We start from the raw sequence: 20855 nt of genomic DNA, 5'->3' as shown, positions 1-20855 counted from the left end.
AACTAGTTAATTGCCTTTATATTTTTGGGTTAGCTTAACTATTTCTCTTTCCTCTAACATTCTATTTGCCATTCTCTTTGTAACAGCAGATAAATATAATCACAGCTGTTATGAAACTGTGAACTTCTTTACTCGATTTCCTCTTTGTTCCCAATTGTTCCTCTACGTTTTTACAGAACAAGACTCTCTGAGGAGAGGAAAGTGCAAACTGAGTGTTACAATACTAAATCTGAGGTTTTGTTTTGTTTTTAAGTGAATGAATAGTTGAGGTGAAGGAAATATGCACATGGCATATGTTTATAAAGGAAGCTTAAGTAAATTGTAAAATAATATTTGAATTTATTTATGATGACAGCAACTATAGTCTCTTGAAGGAAAATATGGGTTCAAATTCTATTGGATGTCCAATATTGCCAGCATCTTGAATTTGAAAATTACATGGTATAGATTATCCCTTTTATTGTTGTTCTTTTTTGACAAGAGAATGAACAGCAAAGACATAAATAAATAAAAACACCCTGTAATTTGTTATCTGAAATACAGTATGGCATTTTCAAAGAGTAGACACACCAACAGAAGTATGTATGTGGTTCAGGGTGGCCTTCACTATGTTCTTCTCTCAGAAAAATCAGAATTTCTGATGATGTGCAAAATGAATAGCTCAATTTATTTATCTATTTATTTATTGCAAAGATATTGCTGTCTTGGTGACAACCTTCTGGTTTGACAGTAATATGCCTGAGTATTATGGAAGTGTTGAAAAATGGGTGGCTGTGAATGAATTCAAAGTATTTTAAAGAATTAATATTTTAAAATAATGCTATTCATTTCAATTTTTCAGAGATATGTTTTTCAGTTTATAGAATCATAGAATCACAAGATTGGAAAGGACCTACAAGATCATCTAGTCCAACCATCCTCCTTTTACCATACCTACAGAAAACCACTAAATCATATCTCCTAGTTCCCTGTCTAGATGCCTCTTGAACACTGCCAAGGATGGTGACTCCACCACCTCCCTGGGCAGCTATTCCAGTGCCTGACCACTGTCTGAGAGAAAAAGTTCCTTCTTATGTCTGGTCTAAACCTCATCTGATACAACTTGTGTCCATTTCCTCGGGTCCTGTTGCTCCTGTCCTATACTCTTGTAGTAGTCTAAATGTCAGCCTTAGGTCCTACCTGTCTATCAGTTCACTTTGGTATTTTAATGAGCTCTGTCTTGCAGGGAACAAAAATATGATGGCAGATGGACGTATTCTCTGACTGATGATGTGTTTACTGAAGAAAAAGCACCTGCCACACGATCAACAGTGAAAGATTACCTGTTTGAGGAAGAAACCTCCTACAGCACTAAGGATAGCAAAAGCCAGTATGCTGCTCAGAGAAGCAAGGAGAATCTACCCAAGCCAGAGAGCTCTGCCACACGTGAGGCTCCTGCTGTCTCAAAGAGCCTGGCAGAAGAGCAGAGCTTGGCTCTTTCGTCCACGCGCTACTCAGTGAATGCTCAAACTGGGTCAGCTCAGGTTTCAGCTTCTCTCCCTAGAAGTTACCAGAAAACTGACACCTCCAGGTTAACATCTGTGGTTACACCAAGACCTTTCGGTGTCCACTCCAGAGGAATCTCCTCACTTCCACGGTCGCTCACGGTAAAATTCTCTTTAGTTCCTGAATTTTGTGAATGTTGAGTGTCTTGGATAGCTGATTGAACACTAGAATGTAATGATCTCCTTAAAAACAAAACAAAAAGCACTACTGCTTTTTGTCAAAGGCTGTATTAACAGAGAAGGCAATTCTGTCCTTGTGTTAGATGTTTACTTGTTTTTCTGTACTTAAAGTTGTTTCAAGATGACTAAAATATATATTTGCTAGAATAATCTTTTTGTTACTTTTAACAAATCTCCTTATTGTTCCTTATCAGAAAACCTTTGTCTGATGTAATTGTGTGAAATGTCTTTAACAAGTACGTTAAATTAAAATTTTCAGGTGATATAAATTTCTTCTGCTCTACTGACTTTGAAACTGAAGCTTTACTACAGCCTAGAATTTGCCTGCTCAGTAAAGCACTGAGACACAGAAATTGTTCTGATGTTATTAAATTATTATTTAAAATGTGGGTAATTAGTAGTGGGTACATTACTGCGTGTAGTGACTAGAAGCTGCATGAAGGGGAGAGGAGCATTTTGTTAAATACTGACTGCTGAAATATTAAGGACTTTTAAAAACTATTTTTACCAAACTGTCATTTTTGTTCTAGATGGATGATGCTCAGAAATACAATGGAGAAGTGGATAAAGCTAAAGGAACTCAAACTTTAAGCAGCAGCATGTTTTCACTACCAGACTCTACATACTCTCTCTCCACCAGTGTACTCAGAAGGAGAGGTGAGGAGGAAGAAGAGGAAAAAGAAAGTGTTAAGTCAGCACCTACTCCTAGTTTGTCGTTACCTGTAAAATCACAAGACCAAGATGCTGGAGATAGTATTCTTAAACCAGAATATTGTTCTCGTCCTGATTCTTTTTCACTTGCATCTTCTGCAGAAAATGCGAGTCTGTCAGAACATGACGATTCAAAATCCTTGGTAAGTGTGGAAATCATTTAATCAATCACTTGTGTAACTGAATGCTGCAGCAGAGTTTAAATAAATAAATTATATCTCATGAAAATATTCCTTAGTGGGAAGAAAATATTCCATTTGATTTCTTTCATGAGAAAGAGAATTTGGGAAGAACACATAATTAGTTCTTCTCTTGAACTCTTTTCCTACTTTTTACCTGTCCAATACTTTTATTTAGAAATAAAATTAGAAGTAAAAGCAGTTATTCTAAACATTTGGTTTGATACCTGTGAGATTTCTGGCATTTTCCCAATTAGCTAATTGTGCTCGCAATGAGGTATGTCAATTAGGTGAATGGTCTAAGCTGCTGTAGCATTCATTTGCACTTTTAAGCGAACTGGTGGTGGAAAAATAAAGATCAGCTTTTCAAAAGCTAGCCTTAAACATTAATCTCACAATGTTATTATTATTTATTTATTTTTACTATTAGTTGTGACTTGAGCCTTTTTTTGTTTTTGCAGTCGTATACTTAAAATTATTCTAATTGGTATTCACGCTGAATTTAAACAGAAATCACCACCTTTTGTACACGCTTATCCAGGAGCTGGTTCTTTCAGTGCTTTGGTGTATATATATCAATGCTACTTCTAGTGATCTCATATTTCACCCTGGAAAATAAACAGGAATAGCTTTAATTGTCACCACCTTTCTGCAATCCGTATTGATGTAATTTACACCCAATGACAAATGAAAGATGAGTTCCTTATATTCCTGATGTTGCTGTACAAGTGAATTGTCAGTAGCTTTAGTGGAGATCATAAAACCTTGGATGCTGATCACTGAAATTACTTCCCACGCCATCTTCTTGTACATTCAGTCATTTTGAATCACCCCTTTCAATCACCTGTGGAAAAAGGAATGCTTTAATAGTGCAATGAAGTTATACTTTTCTGAAACTGTGATTTACAAATGAGGAAAGAGATTGTGATTGGTTTTTTGTTTGTTTGTTTTTAATTGCAGTAAAAACAGGCAGAGCAACTTCATTTTTAATCAGTGAAAGCATAGCTTAGATATAGATTCTTTTCATCACTTCAGATGAGACTAAATTGTACTACATTATTTTTATTTTCCTCTGCTATTGGTTAAAAAGATATAAAATGTCCTGCCTGTAAATGTGTTTAACAAAAAAAGAAAAAGAAAAAAAAGCTGCTTGTGTTGTGCTTCAAACAAGCTGTAACTTAAGGAATGCAAGCTTTGTTTGGCATGTTTGTAAATCATTGCAAGAGGTGAGCAAATGATACAGTTCACTAGGCATCAGGGCAGTAACACCAGGTTTGTAGAGTGCTAAGTGTTTTGGAGATGACCTGTCCAAATTATGAAGCTCAGGATGCAAAGTCGCATTACTCCTCCAACAAGGTAGGTTTGAAAAGGCTTTGTTGGGGTGATGGAAATAAAAAGAACATTGTAATTTCTGATTGTAATTTCTAGGAACACACTCAAATTCAGAAACTTTCTACATGCTCCAGCCCAGTGTGCTAACCTATCTGTAGCATACCCATGAATGTGTGGTGTTACTTGCTTAAGAAGTCGATACGAATAGCAAAAACACAATGTCTATTTCTGTGTGGAAGCTTTTGCAAGCTAGGAGCTGTTTGTGATAGGACAAGGGGGAGTGGTTTTAAACTGAGACAGGGGAGGCTTAGGTTAGATATTAGGAGGGAGTTTTTCACTCAGAAGGTGGTGACACACTACAGCAGGTTGCCCAAGGAGGTGCAACCATTGGATGCCCCATCCCTGGAGGCATTCAAGGCCAGGCTGGATGTGGCTCTGGGCAACCTAGTCTGGTGGTTGGTGACCCTGCACATAGCAGGGGGTTGAAACTTGATGGTCTTTGTGGTCTTTTTCAACCCAAGCCATTCTGTGATTCGATGACTTGATAGTTTCAACCCTGGGTTGTGATGAGGGGTGTTTTGGCATGAATTTACCTGTAATGCATGGATAAACCTCAGGTTTATTGCCTTGAAATACTGCTGTCTTCTGCTTGAGTACTTTAACAGCCTCCTCTGGCTGCTTTCTCTCCTGAGACTCCAGGTGCCCTCTTTGTCCTTTGACCAATGGAGATGCCTTGGGTAATGGAGTAGGGACTTAAACTTATAAATATTTGCAGTTGGAGAAAATGAATCCCATCCTTTTAGAGGATTAGTTCACTACGCGACTAAAATGTAGATGTACATGTATAAGCATGTAGGGGGTCTTCTTAGTGTATGTGTTACTGGAATATATATATATTGTGTTTGACAGAAGTCTAAAATATTTTTTCCCTTTATAGCAGTATCTGTTTCATTTTAATGAAGTGAATAGCATGCATTTGGGTACTTTAATTGTTTTTTAATGAATTCACATTAAAATGTTAATGTATGCACCGCATGTTCATAATACATTGTGAGACTATAAGCAAGTATTCCAAAATATATTCCAAGTTAAACATTTCTGTAGTTCAAAATGTAAATGCCAGGTTTCATTCTGGTTCTGAAAGCATCTTGAAATTCCACTTAATTGGGAGCAACTGGATTTTAGCTAACTTTTGGATTACTAAGTCCTCCATGACAAGTCTATGGGTAACAAATAGCATCTGGCACAAAATTAAAAAGTAGATTGTTCATCCAAGTAAATTTAGCTGCAACAATGAGCCTAGAGGAAAATGATGATGGTTTCTGTAGTATATGCAAGAAGAAATAAGAAGAGTTTGTTTGTTTTTCCATACTCCTATTTTACTGGTGATCTGTCAGGGGGCAGTGAATTTCACAAATTTACAAGGTGGTCCATAGAGACCCATTTAAATGTTTTAATTTGCTCAAATTTCAAAGTGTTTTGTAGCATCATTTTATGGAGCACTTGAAATGAGAAGTGTATGGCAAGTTTATAGTAAGTGTACACATAATATAAAGGAAAACTGAAAAGACCCATTTGAATAAAAAACAAACTAGTTAGTTAACAGAGTTCAATGCTGTTTCCTTTGTCAGTGATGCTAATAATAGATGATTAAAGTGCACATTGTGAGTCGCCTTACTTATTTGGTGGATAAACTTTCCCTCATTTAGATTCCTGTGATACCAGATACTGTAGTGTCATGTTTTATTTTTCAGGAACAGTACAGTGAATTGAGAATCAGTATGAACCAGAGACCTGGCTACAGTCACAACTTTGGGTTTACAACAAATTGGACTTCCTCAGGGGCCTTAGTACAGACAGTTGAAGAAGGTAAATGTCTGTTTAACTGTACAAGCTTCATTCTTGTATTTCATTTGTAAAGGCTTCTGAACTATGTACTTACTGTGTGCTACAACTGTTTCAAAAACCTCAGGTAGACAACTGAAAAGTTAGTATTTTGTTTACTAATTTATTTTGGTCAGCCCTCATCTCTTGAAATGGATTTAAGTCAGAATATTAAAAGGCATTTTCCCAATCAAGAATGTTTTTATGACATGGAAAAGGTATAAATGGCTCCTTTCACGTTAATTTTAAGATTTCCTCTGTGAGTATTTGTAAAACAGTTGAATTGTAACTTGGCTGGAAGTTAATCTTTTTATTTTAATTTTACCTCTCTTAGCCACATTGGATTTTGGAGACAGCTAATATTTTTGGGTTGTTGCAACTTCTAAATTGATTTCCAATGTGGGTGTTTTCGTGTGTGTGCGTGCGTGTGCATGTACTAATATTGACAGAAAGGAGTTGTTTGGGGTTTTTGTGTGTGTGTGTGTGTGTGTGCGTGTGCGTGTGTGTGCGTGTGTGTGTGTGAAGTGAAGCATATGTAACAATTTATTATTATTTTTAAGGTTCCTGATAAGGAAAAGTTTGGTTTTCTTAAGAACAAAACAAACAAAACTACAACAAAATCATTTTTTTTTTCTTTTTTCTTTCTGAACAGTGATCTTTAACATTGTTAGTAATACTTAGGCAATAATTAATTGTACCCTTCTTTATGTCAATCGTTCATCTTGAGAAAAGTGAAATAACTGGCAATTTCCCATTCATTTAACCCTTGTTATGCTTTCCGATGTAGAAAATGTGTAATTTAACTGTATTTACTAAACACCCTTGATTTTCATTTTAAAGTCATCTTACTGACCTCTCCTCATTATAGCAGGGCACTTGTGAAGATTTTATCTGTTAATAATTGCTTTGTATGAGGAATAATTCTCCATTTGCTTTTCCTGCTGCTAGGATTGTGTTTTAGTTTTGTTGCTGGGAGGAAAGGACTGTTTATATTCACTGCAAGCTGTAAATGAGAAACCTGGGGGTACTGAATGTTCCTGCTTGTCATTCACAAAGCTCTAAACAAGCTCTATTTCTTGGATCTGTAGGCAAGGGGAAGATGAAGGCCTTGACACTGTTACCTGGCTTATGCTGTATTACCATTCTCTCAAGGAAGGTTGAAAACTATATAGATTAAATAGGGAAATTTTAATGGACTGCATCTCCTTCATAATTTCATCTATAGCATTTTTTTAATCTCAATAGTTGACTAATATTGTATCCTTAAGCAGTACAACATTGTGAGTCTTTGCTTAAAGGAATGAAAGATGAAAGAGATGGACAGATCATTGAGTAAGATGTACTTCATCTGAGGGCTCCTGAACATTGTGTTTTCTGTTTCTAAGGATAAATTATAGAATATTTCTGGTTGGAAGGGGACACCTTGGGAGACTACTTAGAGCAATCTCCTGCTCAAAAAAAATATCAAAATTGAATTCAGGCCATGGTCCAGGGCCTTACCGAATTAGGTTTGAAATTCTCAGAGGATGAAAACTGCTTAGGTTCTCTGTACCATCACTCATCTGGTTGTTCTGTCCTATAAACTGTAATGTCCCAACTTTGTTACCAGGATACCATGTCTCATGTCACAGACTGCGTTAAAGTCAAGGTGGATGACATTCACCATTATGTTGTCATTCACAGATCTGGTTATTTTGTTGTTAAAGACACCCAGATTCAGCAAGTGTGATTTAGACCTACAAGTGCTTTCCAGCTGCTCCTTATCACCTTTTATATAAGCACAGAAATAACTTCAGGGAAAGCTTCCTCTTGTTATTTTAATGTACTTGTTATCCTAACTAGACAAATGATTTTCTTTTGGTGATAAACTACACTTATTTTATTGCTTATAATGACTCTGCATTCAACATAAGCTTTTCCTTCAAGTAATTGTTAAGAAAACTACTTAGCAAGTGAAATTAACTTTAATTTTCACTTTACGAGGCTGGTCTCTTTTCAGTAGTGCGTGGGGACAGGACTAGGGGCAATGGGCTGAAACTCCAGCATAGGAAGTTCCGCACGAATGTGCGCAAGAACTTCTTTACGGTGAGGGTGACGGAGCACTGGAACAGGCTGCCCAGGGGGGTGGTGGAGTCTCCTTCTCTGGAGATATTCAAGACCCGCCTGGACGCCTACCTGTGCGACATGGTGTAGGGAGCCTGCTTTGGCAGGGGGGTTGGACTCGATGATCTCTAGAGGTCCCTTCCAACCCCTATAATTCTGTGATTCTGTGAACTTCCTATATATTTTCTCAGAAAACTTTTATTAAGAGTTAAATTTGTAACATGTTCCAGTCAGACACGTTTACTTACATATAAAAGATTGGTTGTTTTTTACAGAGATTTTCAGCCTTTATTCTAAAGATTACACAAACAGGAAACCCTAGAAAGTCATTAAATCTTGATGTTCTGTTAGCTTGCCCTCTGTCATGTAATCTTTATTATTCCAGGTCTTTCACTTTAACACACCCTATTTCCTATTGTTTTTTGAGATTGCATTAAACACTCACTGGCACGTAAGATGAAGTAAATTTGCTCTGCTTCCTACATATTCTTGCATATATGAGAATATGAGTTGGCATTTCTCTGTAGTAGTACCAACAGCTGGGAATAAGTTAGAGACAAATAAGTATGTGTGGAAAATGATGTGTATTTAGTATTTGTGGATATTATTATTTTTATTTATTTATTTTTTTAACATGAGTAAGGTTAGTAAGATGAATCTGCTTTCAGGGAAATTGATTTAAAGCAGCTGTACAGTGCTGATATTACTATAGTTGGACAGAGGAAGGCAGTTGGTATCGTATAGCTTTAGGCACCTGAATAGCCAACCAGTATCTATAGGCTTCTCTAGATGGCAAATAGAGCAGGAGCCCAGTATGGGTGCACTCCTTTCTTTATGGCTTTGCACTCCTGAGGAGCCCTTTCATTCACAGATCATGAAGGCAGTGTGGGAATAGTAGCTGGCTAAATTACATGCAAAAAAAAAAAAAAAAAAAAAAAAAAAGCAGTGTAATTTGTCCTAACTATGCTAAGTATACCTGTGTATTCTAAGTTTGGATATACTTTTTCTGGTGATGTGGGAGGAAATGTGAATATTTTCTGAAAGCCTCCATTTATAGCCCAGGCATACTTTTCTCACCTCTGGGGGTCTCATCACAGCTGACCTATTTGAGTTAAATGGTCACCTTTTTTTTGGCTCCAAGCACTTATTCTGCCACAAAGCAGTTCTGTGCCTGAAGCATTCCATATACTTTGAGCATGAAATTTCATATATATTTTCAAACTGTGTGGTACTAGCTGTCTAAAATTCTGACACAAGTCATAATTCCAAATGTTTATTAAGCATCACTGAAAGTGGCAGTATCTACAGAAGTGTCTTTAAAATCGCCTTCACTTGGACCTTTAAAGCTATTAATTTGTAAACATCTTTTCTCTAAAGGGATGTGATTTTTATTTTTCCCCCAAACTACTCCCCATGCTCTCTTTCTCCAAAAGAAAACTACTTTTTCTCCTAGAATGCTTAAAATAATTAGTGCATTTTGAGCATTTTGCTGATAGCTGCTAATGGAGTATCAGTCCACACTTGAAGAATATAAAATATAGAATACGGAGCTGTGTTCTTTCAACACAGTAGTTAATGCTATTGTTTTTTGTGTACTATAAAGGATCATCGCTTAGTTTACTAATATGAAATGAAGGAAAGCTATGTTTCATAATTTACTTGGGTGGTAGGAAAATTAAAGCTATCTGGATCCTCAGTGGATGATCCAGACTTCAAACAGCATTTTCCTAGTGAGTCAGAAGAAGGTTAGAATAAAGCATATGGTGTCTAAATTTTTGTCATGTTTGCCCACCTTTCTTTCTGGTAACATAATATAGCATTGTTCTTGGTGTATATTGAATAGTATGTGTGCATTTCTCTACTTAATCTGGAAAATGCTTTAGTTGTGTAATCCACATTTCTTCTGCTAGGGGAATTATTCTCAATGGAAGAACCATTCACTGTTCAGTATAATTCATAAATTTGTACTTCAGGAAGGCTGTTTCTCAACTCGCCTGTTTTCTGAATTATTGAAAGAAAGAAAAAAAAAAAAAAAAAGAGAAGGTTTATTAACTGCTTTTGTATGCACTGTGTCCTTAAGCTAGATTACTTGCCAACTCGTAGAAATAGGTGAAAAAGAGTATAAAGTGCATCCTGTCTTGCAAAATATCAGTAAAATTCAAAGTCCAAGTTGCAATAAAATTTGTAATTGGCTTGTACACACTGGCAAAATAAATACAATCCAGAGAATTCTAATTGGACAGCACCCAGCAATATCTTGAGTGAGTCTCATTGTCAGTCAATTCAGTGCTAAAAAAGCTATTTTAGCAACACAGTATAGCAGCACATTCTTGTCAATCAAGCCCAGAAAATGTAAGTAAGAAAATAAGAAAGCTAACAGAATGGAGTCTGTTTTTTGGGGGGCAAATAAGAGGATTATCGAAACATAAGCTGAATTTCAGCAAATTTCTGCTATGGAAACTGTAGTGCTGCCTGCTGCCTCTCTCTGTTACTATCCCAGGTTATAAAGGTTGAGACAGGAGTGGGCTATCTGAAAACAATTTGTTAAATGAGATAGCCAGAACATGAATGCTTACTGACCCAGAAAGTTCTTCATATTTATGTATCAGATTTCAACACTACATTAATATCAGCTGACTTTACTGACCTTATACTCACAGTGAGATCAGATTTTCCTTAGACTTTCTGAATACCCGCTGATAAGCATTTCTTTTACTGAGTTACTTTTTTTCTCCCCGTCATAACTGTGTTTAAAAAATAACTGTGATTGGAAATGATTTTTTTTTCTTCTGTTTTCATCAGATAGCCCTGCAGCACTTTGTCAGCTGCAGGTAGATGATGAGATCATTGCTATCAATGGCACAAAGGTTTCACAAATGGACAGTAGTCAGTGGGAAGAAGCCATCACCAGAGCACTAGAAACTGGAAACCTGGTCATGGATGTTAGACGATATGGAAAGAATGGTGAGTTGTTTCATAGGGCAGGTACAGTATGCTCTGTAAGGCAAATAAGCTTTGTCTCTGCTGTACCTGACAGCTGAGTCTCCTTATTACCCTTACAGTAGTAATAGCTATCTGAGCTAAGTAGTTTGCTGGTGTGTCTGTTGCATTTTAACACAACTTGGCTTTTTTTTAACTGCTTGTGCATTGGAAATGTTTTGGCAAGCAAATCTACTAAACATTGAATTTACTGACCTCTGTCTGGTGCTCTGACCTGTTTCTAAGAGGAGGTGCAGTTAATAAATAAATAAGATGTGTCACCAACACACAAGGGAATATGCTATTTTATTTTTTTCTGCCATACTACAAAAATGATGAGGGGATTAGTCTCTAGAAAATAATTTTTAAAGCCCCTGTCCCTCAGTCTTCAGTTCCTCCTTTCTTCAGTGAAGGAGGATCTTTCCTGTTTTCTTCAGGGAGGGATTCTGCTGATATATGACGCTGTAGTTATACAGCTCCTCTGGGCTGTTGTTTTGACAGTTGACCCAAACATTGTGATGCTGTAATCTCTCCAGAATGGTAGTACCCATTCAGTCTTCCATCCTGGCTGAAACTTGTTTAGCTCTTCAAGCTTACTGTGAATTTGATCAAGAGTTGGAAATGTGACCAGTGATTGAATTGAAAGTATAATGTCAAAACATTACTTCAGTGGGAAGTCAAGTAGAATAATTTACTGAGTAAGGGGGGAAAAAAAAAACAGTGAGGCAGGGAAAAGATGAGTACTGCCAAATAGCATAAATTAAGAGTGAAACTGTTGCAGAATAGCTAACAATAAAATTTAGGGGATGGGGAGGGGACTTGGGGGAGGTGGTGTAATGCGCACTAAATGAAGATCGTGGTTTTTGGTTATTTTGTTCCTTACATTCATCAGTTTTTCTAGTTTAGACTACCTTTTTATTTTTTTGCCCTGTGTGTTTCCTGAGTAGCTTGGACATGAAAATGACACTTCACTGGATAGTGTATGATTGAAACTGTACCTTGTGTGAGTAAAGTTGGAAGAGTTTTCTTGGTCCTTACTAATGCTGATGAAATAGTTTTCAATGAATACTAATTACTCTCTAATGTTGAACTGCTATAGTCTGTTGAGTCTGCTATAGTTAGCAGAATATTTGGTGAACTCTTACATGGCTTCTGACTAACAAATGTATTTTTGGGGAAGGCGGTCTTCTGATAAATGCCCATTGTCCTGTCTCCACAAATTCCACCTGATTTGTGTCTTTCCCTCTTTTTTTTTTTTTTTTTATGTGTTTCCTATGTAATTTTAATGTGTTTTCGCTAACTCTTGTTCTGTTCTTTGACATTACTGTCTGTGTTAATTTCTTGATCTCCACATATCTAAAGACTGGGGCAAAGACCAGCCTTCCCTGCCACATGTAAGGCATAAAATCCTCAATCTCACCAGTATGGGTACCAACATTATAGGTACATCTGATAATAAATGGATTGATGCAACTTCTGGAGAACGCGTTTCAAGTGTCTCATCCATATCAACAAAAAGAGAATTCTCCAGCAGTCTTCAAAGTTCTGTGAGTGTGTTTTTGAACAGTTTGGGGATTTGGTGGAAAGAAATAAGTGAAAACTGATTGCCTTAAGGTAAAGGAGAACGGAAAAGAAGAAAAGACCTTAGAAATCTTATTCTTAATGTGCATTGCTAATTCTAAGGAACATGCAGGTTTTTGCAAATACAATATTAAGATGCTCTGAGAATTTTCTACTCTGTACATGAATTTATGAAAAGCATTAAAATATTCGAAGAGTATATATTTCAAATAAAAGATACAGACTATTTATTCTTTAGAAAATCATATTACCTCAGTTGTTAGTGTAAATGAATGTTGCAGTTCAGAGGAACAGCAAGTATCTGCTTTCAAATTACTGGGAAATAACTCCCAGCTTGCCTATGGATCAGCTGAAATGGAAGATTTTGGCTTCTCGCGCTTTCTTGTGATGTCATCTACCAGTTCACAGCTGGCCATTGATTCCCGCAAAAGCCTGGAATCATTTTATCATATAATCTACTCAGGAATTTTCAGTTTTGTATTCTTCTGTTGAAGTTTTTATATTCTGAAGTGTTTCAAGATACACAGCTCCTATTGGGGCACTGTTTAATTGAATCAACCTCCAGAAATCTAATAAACTTGAGCTCCGGTTTTTGTTTTTTCAGGGTACAGAAACAAAATTGATAAACGGCATGCAAGGAGATCTTGGATCTAACGAACAAAGAGGTAAACTACCATTGCTTTTCATGTTCTAATTGTATGGGTCTGGAGGAAGCACAGATACTAAACCTGTAATCATCACAAGCTTTGGTGGCTTAAGTGAGACCTTAATGAAATGAAAGTATCACAGAGATCTAATTGCACCCAAACTGGGTGTAACTTGCTTCCACAATATGCTGAGTAGTTGAAGACCTGACAAGAAGGAAGTGACAGATACTCTGTCTCAGAATTAGTTGTTGTAAACTTGCTGTAGTGGGGGTAAGGATGAAAAAGCAAGAGAAGACACAGAATTTGTTACAATAGCTACTGCATCATGTGAAGCCTCTTTCAATGTAAGTATCAATTTATTTCACTGCCCTGGAATAGAGTGAAATGAGTATTGTGTTTTTTTTCTGTTTCATTTATGAGGATTTGGGGTGGGTGAGGGTGTTGGCAGTGGTAATTTTTATTGTTGTTTTATGTTGTTGTTGTTTACTTTTATTCCTGGAGAATGATACTGATAGTTCTGGTATGAATAATAATTAGTTATAATGCTATGAACAATTATACTGCCTGATGACAGTGAGAGAAACCAGGTAGGTAAACTTCCTAATGGAACAGAAATTAATTTTTCATTTTATCTTGCATGTGCATGGTAATTTACAAGAGTCCCCCCAAAAGGTCATTTGCCCTCTGGAGATGCCTTTCAGATGACATTTAAATGTATTATTGTTATAGTTGGACATTGTTAGATATTAAAATTAAATACTAATCAGCGTATGATGTAACCAACTAAACACTGTATTTATTGCCATGAAGGATTAGATTTTCTTTATTTCAGGGGCTTGTTTTTCTTTTTTAAATGACGTGGCTGTAGACTGGAGGTGTAATAACAGTTTGTTATCCAGTGGTGATGGTCATTTGAAAGAAAAACAAAACCTCATTGATTTGTTTGTATTCTCTATATTTTTCAAATAGCATCTGAACCTATTTCTTTGAAAAACTTAAAAAGGCGGTCACAATTTTTTGAACAAGGTAAATCAAAGAGCTGACATTTCATGTACTTTCCTGAAATTGTTCCTGCTGCACATTCTTCCTAACCATTCTGGTGCCGGGTGCTCTGCCTCTTCAGCATTGTTTGCTGCAGTTATCTTGAAGCAACATAATTCATTTCCCTTCTTTCCCCAGGGTCATCAGGTTATTCTTACAATTCATGGGTCTACCTTTGTGGTAATGGGTCTTTGTGTGTTCTCTTATATTTATAGCTTTTTTTAATCTCTTATATGTTGTTCATATTTCTTTGATACGCTGGGTTAAGAGCAAGAGGGATTGCACTCTGTTCAGGTTTGCTACTACCTACAAAACAGAATAATATTGAACATTCTAGCAGAGGCTTTGTGCAGAATTCAAACAGCTGTTAACCAAATACTTAACTCTGAATTTGAGTTTATTTGGAATTGAAGCTGTGCACATCCTTCAAAATTGGTGGAAAACAGCAGTAACCGACTTGCCACTCACTATGTGGTGAAGTCACTAGATCTTGAAAGACCAGTATGAATTTTGAAATGAATCTTCTGGCTTTTGAAGATAAAATAAATAAATAAATAAAAATGAGGCACTCAGTTTTAGTTTTGTAGGTTGCATTTTGGTGTTCTGCATGTCACAACTCACGTACTTCCACTGATGTATGCCTAATGCTGTCTTCAGACTATGTATGCATTGCTGTTTTATTGTAGCCTGAAAGTGAAATTCTGGCCCACTGGAAGTTCAGTGTGAATTTTGTCACAGATTTAAGTGGAGCCAGGACTTTGCCTCAGTGATCATGGCTTTCATTTTTTGAGAAGTGATACGTGAAGTGCTGCAGCATATACCTGTGTTTGTGATTGTGTGATTCTGTTTGTTCTACCGTATCTTAGATACGGTGATATTCTGGTGATATTCTGTTGTTGGTCATTTGTGGCTTTTTTTTAGGCTGGCTATGAAAATTGTGTTTGAATGTTATAGCAATATTTGCAGTATTTCACTTCTGATTGAGGGGGATGAAAAGTGTCTAGAGTATGCACTCAGTGCAGTTTTGCTTATTTTTGTATTTCTCTGACATTATACTGATATGAAAGAATTATCTTTTTAAGCCCCATATCAGCTAGCAGGGGTAAGATATTTTGTATCCTAAATTAAGAATTTTGCAGCTTGTTGCATTTATGCTTTTTTCAAGTGAAATTTGAACAGCTAAATAACAAGGATAATAACAACAAACAAAAATAATTCTGTAAAATGATACTTGGAGAAGAATTTCTCCTAACTTAGTGCTTCTCCACATTTTTCTCAACTTTTAATATATCAGCACATTTTTAATTTTTATTTTATTTTTTATTTTTATTTTTATTTTTTTTTGTAATCATTTTGACGCAAGCTAAGACCAAGCGTCATATCCTCAAGTACAGTAAGGTTTGAGATGAATGGTGATGAGTTCAGCAAATTCACATGTGCTTTGGAGAGTAGAAAAGAAGGGCAGTTGGAAAGGGAAAATACAGCTTTGTGGCATAGAAGATGCTTGTAAGTCATGCCAAGGGTATTAGGCAAATAACTGCTATAGCCAGGCATGCTAAACAGTAGGATTTTACAATAATACTAGAAAAGCTGTAGCAAGGAACTTCTGTATTACCACAGTGGGAGAGGTACTGCTAATCCAAACAATTGCAAGTGGCACCTTGTAAGCATGTAAAGCCTTTGAACACTCACCTACATTAGCTGAAGGCACCTGATAATAAGCTCTAATAAGTGTGAAGTAGGGTCAAATGCAAGCATGTCTTACTATAGAAGCAAAAACTCCTAAAGTTCTGACTTCCTACACTGGGATAAGTATTAAAGTAGTTAATATTGTTCTAATAATTCCTGTTTTGTTTTTTTTTTTGTTTTGTTTTGTTTTTTCTGTTTTGCTTTCTACTCCCAAATCCCACAGGAGGCCCAGAGCCTGCAATGCCTGATGTAAGTACTGTTTACAAACTACTACTTAGCTACATAATCCTTCTATTTCAAGAAGCTTTCTGCTTTCTATTGTTTTTTCCACACTGCTTTAAAATTCCAGTCAAATCAGAGAGTACCAAGACCTTTTAATATGTAAGAGAATGGTTACCTACTGTCTCTTTGAGGAGGCTGAATCAGGTTCTTGTCACTCTGAAGCTGTATTTCTTGTAGTGGCTTTTATTTCACATTTTAAATTGTAATGTAGAGAGTTGATGACATGTAGTAAGACAGTATTAATTCATTTCCATGCTGTATTAGCTCCCAGTCCCATCCATTAGTGCTCCAAGTCGTCGGGTTTGGGATCAAGAAGAAGAACGAAAACGACAGGAGAAATGGCAAAAGGAGCAGGATCGTTTACTGCAGGTAATATTAATCTTTGTGACTTTGTGTGGTAACTATTACAAAAGAAAACTCATCTTGACTTCTGTGACTCTTACTGATGGCAGAAGAGGACCTCGAGCTACACTTTCTGCACTGTAGAGTCGCATACGTAACTTTTCAGAAAGAAAAAAGAGGGAAATGCATTAGGAAGTTTCACAAAATCAAACCTAGACTGTATATTCACTACAGCCAGAAGTGCTCAGTTATCAGGAGACTGATGTGCTCTCACTGGTAAAATAATTTACGATGAGCAAAGACCTAAGTCATCACTTTTGAATGTACAGTTTTTTTTTTCTTGCAAGAAAATTCTCTAGGATGAGTTTTGCCATCCATTTGAGACATTGGCTGCCTTCATCTCTGAATGTAAAACAGTGCTGTGATTAGATGCCTGCTAGCATCCTATTGTTAAGCAGTCAGCTACTCAGTTGGAATCAGCTTGGTTCCCAGGACCTCGGGAAGCTGAACTAATTGACTAGTGCAAATCCACCTTGATAATCAGATACCAGAGATGGAGGAAAGTGTTGCAGAAGGAAAGGGCAATGATTGCTATCTTAAGATGATACACAAAAAACACACATTCCAGGATTGAGTAGGCTTATGCTTCACTGAGCTGAGGTCTTTACTGAAAGATGTATCTCTGGAAATTAAATTAAGTATGTAAGGTCTGTTGGCTAGCAGAAGCATCAGTGAATCTCATTTACTCTGTGCAAGCCATCTTAAATAGCATTTAGGCATTCAGCAGTAAATCATGATGAAAAAACATTTTAACTGTTCTCTTGCTTTTTGGATGTTTCAGCTGTTGTCATGCCTTTCAGCTTTCCAACTCCATGAGGCAGAGGTCATGACTTTCTAAACATATTTGTGATATCTGTTATGGCTTGGGTGCACAATTTGACACCTGGAGAGGTGCCTCTGAGGAGTATAAACCTTGGCTTCTCTTTTATTGAGAACAGTTTAATTCCTCTGCCTTCTCCTTGTTTCCTTTTTTTTCGCAATTGAAAAGCTATATTTAGCCAGAGTATCACAGTATCACAGTATCGTGCGAGTTGGAAGGGACCTTAGAGATCATCGAGTCCAACTCCCGGGATTCGAGCCCTCTGTGTAGCAGAGCAGCATTTCTTCCACTTACGCCACAGGGGGGATTCGAAACCCAGGCCTCTGGTGTTGCAAGCAGCAACTTATACCACTGCGCCACCGGAGGCACACAATATGCTATTTCTCTGTCCCATGTCTTTATTTAAAGACTAGAGAAAAGAAGTCTTTCTTTGCTAATTTCCAGCATCTTAGAAGGAACATAATGCAATCAAAACATGCAATCACTGCATATTTTACATTACCCAAGATTGAAGTGGTGGTTGACAAAAGCAACAAAATGTTTATTGTGGACCTTGAGTAGTGACTTAAGACACTGCATTGATTTCATATTAAAACCAGTCATAGGACAAAATTGGAGGTCCCAAAGTAGGCTTTTGTTCAGATAAGTTTTCTGGAAGGGCAAATGTTCTTGCTGAAACCAAATTACTGCCTCATATTTCCCTTAGTCATTGCTTTATATTTATCATATTACTCTGTCTAGTTCCAAGTTAAATATAATTACTCTGTAATCAAGAAATACTTTAGATAGCTTAGTTCCCAACTGAACAAAAATCAGCTGTAGCAAAGGGGAATACAGCAGATGTGAGGTCAGATGTTATGAGACTTGTCATGTAAGAAGCCTGGATTCTCTGAAATTGATGGCTGAACTCTTTGTGATTGTATTTGAGCCAAAATGTCATTCATTTGTGGCTCACCTAATGTCCCAGAGGAGCTCAAGCAAGTGTTTATACCACACTCATTAAATAAAGAGTAGAATATTTTAATTTTAATCCTTATTTATGTGTTTAACTTCATCTAACCTAATAGGAGAAGTACAAACGGGAACAAGAAAAACTGAGGGAAGAATGGCTACGAGCTAAGCAAGAAGCAGAAAAAGAAAACTCCAAATATCTAGATGAGGTAAGCTGTGAGTATGGCTTCACTTCTGATTGTTTGGTTTCACTGTGGCTTTTTAACCTACTAGTGGTGAGATGTAAACATACACATAATAATTTTCTTATTTCATTTATTGCCTTGTTTTGGAACATAATTGCTCCTAATCCAAAATGATTGTCTATGACTTTATAGAAAGAGATTAGTAAAATGGAAAGAGGAAACTAATTAGTTTTATTTGACATTTTTCATCATGGATTAGTTAACTAACTAACACTGGCATTCAGCTTGTTCTATCTCTGGAAAATTTACATATCAAATCAACTTCAGCTTGGCTATCATGTATTTTAAAACTTTGAACATGTGTTGTTTCTATTGCTAGCTACTTTCTGGCTGTTTATGAGAACATGCACAGGTTTTTTGCTGAGCACAGGAAGTATCTGTGATACCTCCTCTCTACTGCTACATAGACCCTGGCTACATCAGTTGTGTTCACTTTGTCATAAGCATCAAGACTTTAAATTAAGGCTTAGGGTTTCAATATTGAAGAAACTTGTTTGAGCTGTTCAAAGACTTTGCTGTACAAGAATGTAAAACATTTCATTTAAAAAAAAAAAAAAGAATCATTAAAAATTTGGATGAACCAATCCTTAATTGGCAAAAAGTATTTGTTTTCTACAGTTAAAACTTATTTTGACCATTGAAAGACCTTTTTCATGTTTGACACAAAGGTTAGTGGTAAGTCAGATACTTAACTTTCTAATCACAGGAGAATGGCAGGCTGGGGCTTTCCTCCACATGATGATTGCTGTGAAGTACATTGGTCAGGTACATGCTTGTAGTGGCTGTCTTGGGTGGGTCTCAAGTTTAGAAATCATAAAAAAATAATTGGGTATCATGAAGAGTTTGTTTTTGGTGAGGACGTAAGTGGAGATGGAATGGCATGGAATGTCACAAGTGTTTTAGAAAGCAGGATGTTTCACATACTTGTGGACATACTGCCCACCATGCTTGCTAAGGCTGCTGTATGGAATGAAGCTCTTGCATTAGGAGAATGTGCCAGCAGGCACACATTCAAGAAGAAACCAAAGCACACCCTGTCTCTTACATTTGAGAGTATTTGGGATGCTTTTTACACCAGCCTTCCCATGTTGAATAAATAATTTCTTCTTATTCAGCAATTTGATTAAAAAAAAAAAAAAAAAAAGACAAGAAAAAAAATGAAAACAAAACAAAAGATCAAAACCACAGAGCTCCATCCCCTAAAAATGTTATTTCTTTTATCTGTCACAGGAACAAACTGTTATAACCTCAAACACAATCTCAGTCTCTACACGAGCTCCATCTGCCTCCAGCTGGAGGGCAAGCCCTGAAGTGAGTACTCCTGAGGAAACAGAAGGAGATGGAGGAAGTGAGCTGGCAGCACACTTGCTGGCCAAGGAAGAAGAAAGGAGGCTTCAGGAGGAAGAAGCAGCCCTGCGTTTTGAGCGAGAAAGGGAACTCCAAGAACTAGAGCTTGAGAGACAACGTAAAGAGAGGGAACAGCAGTATGCTGAGGAGCAGAGACGGCGGGCAGAGATGGAGGAGCAGAGGCGGCAGGCAGAGATGGAGGAGCAAAGGCGGCGGGCAGAGATGGAGGAGCAGAGGCAGCAAGCAGAAAGGCTGAAGGAAATGTCAGTGGAGACATCTCAGTACCAAAGGTCTGCAATTGGGATGAACTCTCCTTTCTGCATAAAAGTTGAAATACCTTTTTAAATGGAGTACATGTCTTGAATATGTGCATTCATGGCAGGTTCATATTGTAAATTTATCAGTGCAAGATACTACGTGATAACCTAACCATCTTGTAGTTCAGCAGTGAAATAGTAAAGCTATCCCAGTTTTGTCATCCTGTGCTCATTCTGTAAGCAAGATCATAATTATGGGTAACTGAGTTGGCATAATTTGAGCCCTGCCATTCCTTAGTTCCTTTTGTTGAAAACCACTTATTCACCTTGTGCCGGCCAGTTTTCTTTTGTGCTCTAATAGTATAGAAATAATTGCACATTCATTTTTGCATTTCAGCTGAGGGAAGAGATTTAGAATCTAATGGATGATAACTTAAAATTCTGCAGCCTGACTGCCAGTGCTCATTGCTATAAACGATACTGCATTACATAAAGTATCCTGCTGAGGCTGAATAAAACACTGTTCTTTCTTTCTGATGGTAGAAGAATCAGGTGTGAGATGAAGTCATCCCTCTTGAATGGAGAGCTTTATTAACCCATTTCTGCTCATTTTCAAATAGATACAGATAGAGTAATTGTCACCAAATCAAAGATGACCTGAAGTACTTCATATGAAGATTT

At 36.9% G+C, this 20855-nt stretch overlaps 1 protein-coding gene across 23 annotated transcripts in view; it reads left to right on the top strand.

The window, feature by feature from the left end:
* The window catches only part of LMO7 (LIM domain 7), a 133348-nt gene that overhangs the window by 100383 nt on the left and 12110 nt on the right, over positions 1-20855 (top strand). For 15 of the 23 annotated variants that reach the window (XM_072353966.1, XM_072353956.1, XM_072353894.1 and 12 more), the window contains 11 exons: positions 1226-1646; positions 2255-2578; positions 5701-5815; positions 10736-10897; positions 12275-12459; positions 13098-13158; positions 14110-14166; positions 16094-16119; positions 16417-16521; positions 18442-18534; positions 19801-20207. In XM_072353966.1, the coding sequence (XP_072210067.1) occupies positions 1226-1646; positions 2255-2578; positions 5701-5815; positions 10736-10897; positions 12275-12459; positions 13098-13158; positions 14110-14166; positions 16094-16119; positions 16417-16521; positions 18442-18534; positions 19801-20207 (1956 nt within the window). Of the gene's footprint in view, positions 1-1225; positions 1647-2254; positions 2579-5700; positions 5816-10735; positions 10898-12274; positions 12460-13097; positions 13159-14109; positions 14167-14319; positions 14362-16093; positions 16120-16416; positions 16522-18441; positions 18535-19800; positions 20208-20855 lie in introns of all 23 variants that reach the window. The other 8 variants (XM_072353838.1, XM_072353876.1, XM_072353847.1 and 5 more) reach the window with 4 other exon arrangements.

This window comes from Excalfactoria chinensis, chromosome 1, assembly GCF_039878825.1.
Source record: "Excalfactoria chinensis isolate bCotChi1 chromosome 1, bCotChi1.hap2, whole genome shotgun sequence".
NCBI classification, from domain to species: domain Eukaryota; kingdom Metazoa; phylum Chordata; class Aves; order Galliformes; family Phasianidae; genus Excalfactoria; species Excalfactoria chinensis.
The sequence above is the reverse complement of the archived record's forward strand: the minus strand, read 5'-3'. Positions and strand labels throughout refer to the sequence as shown.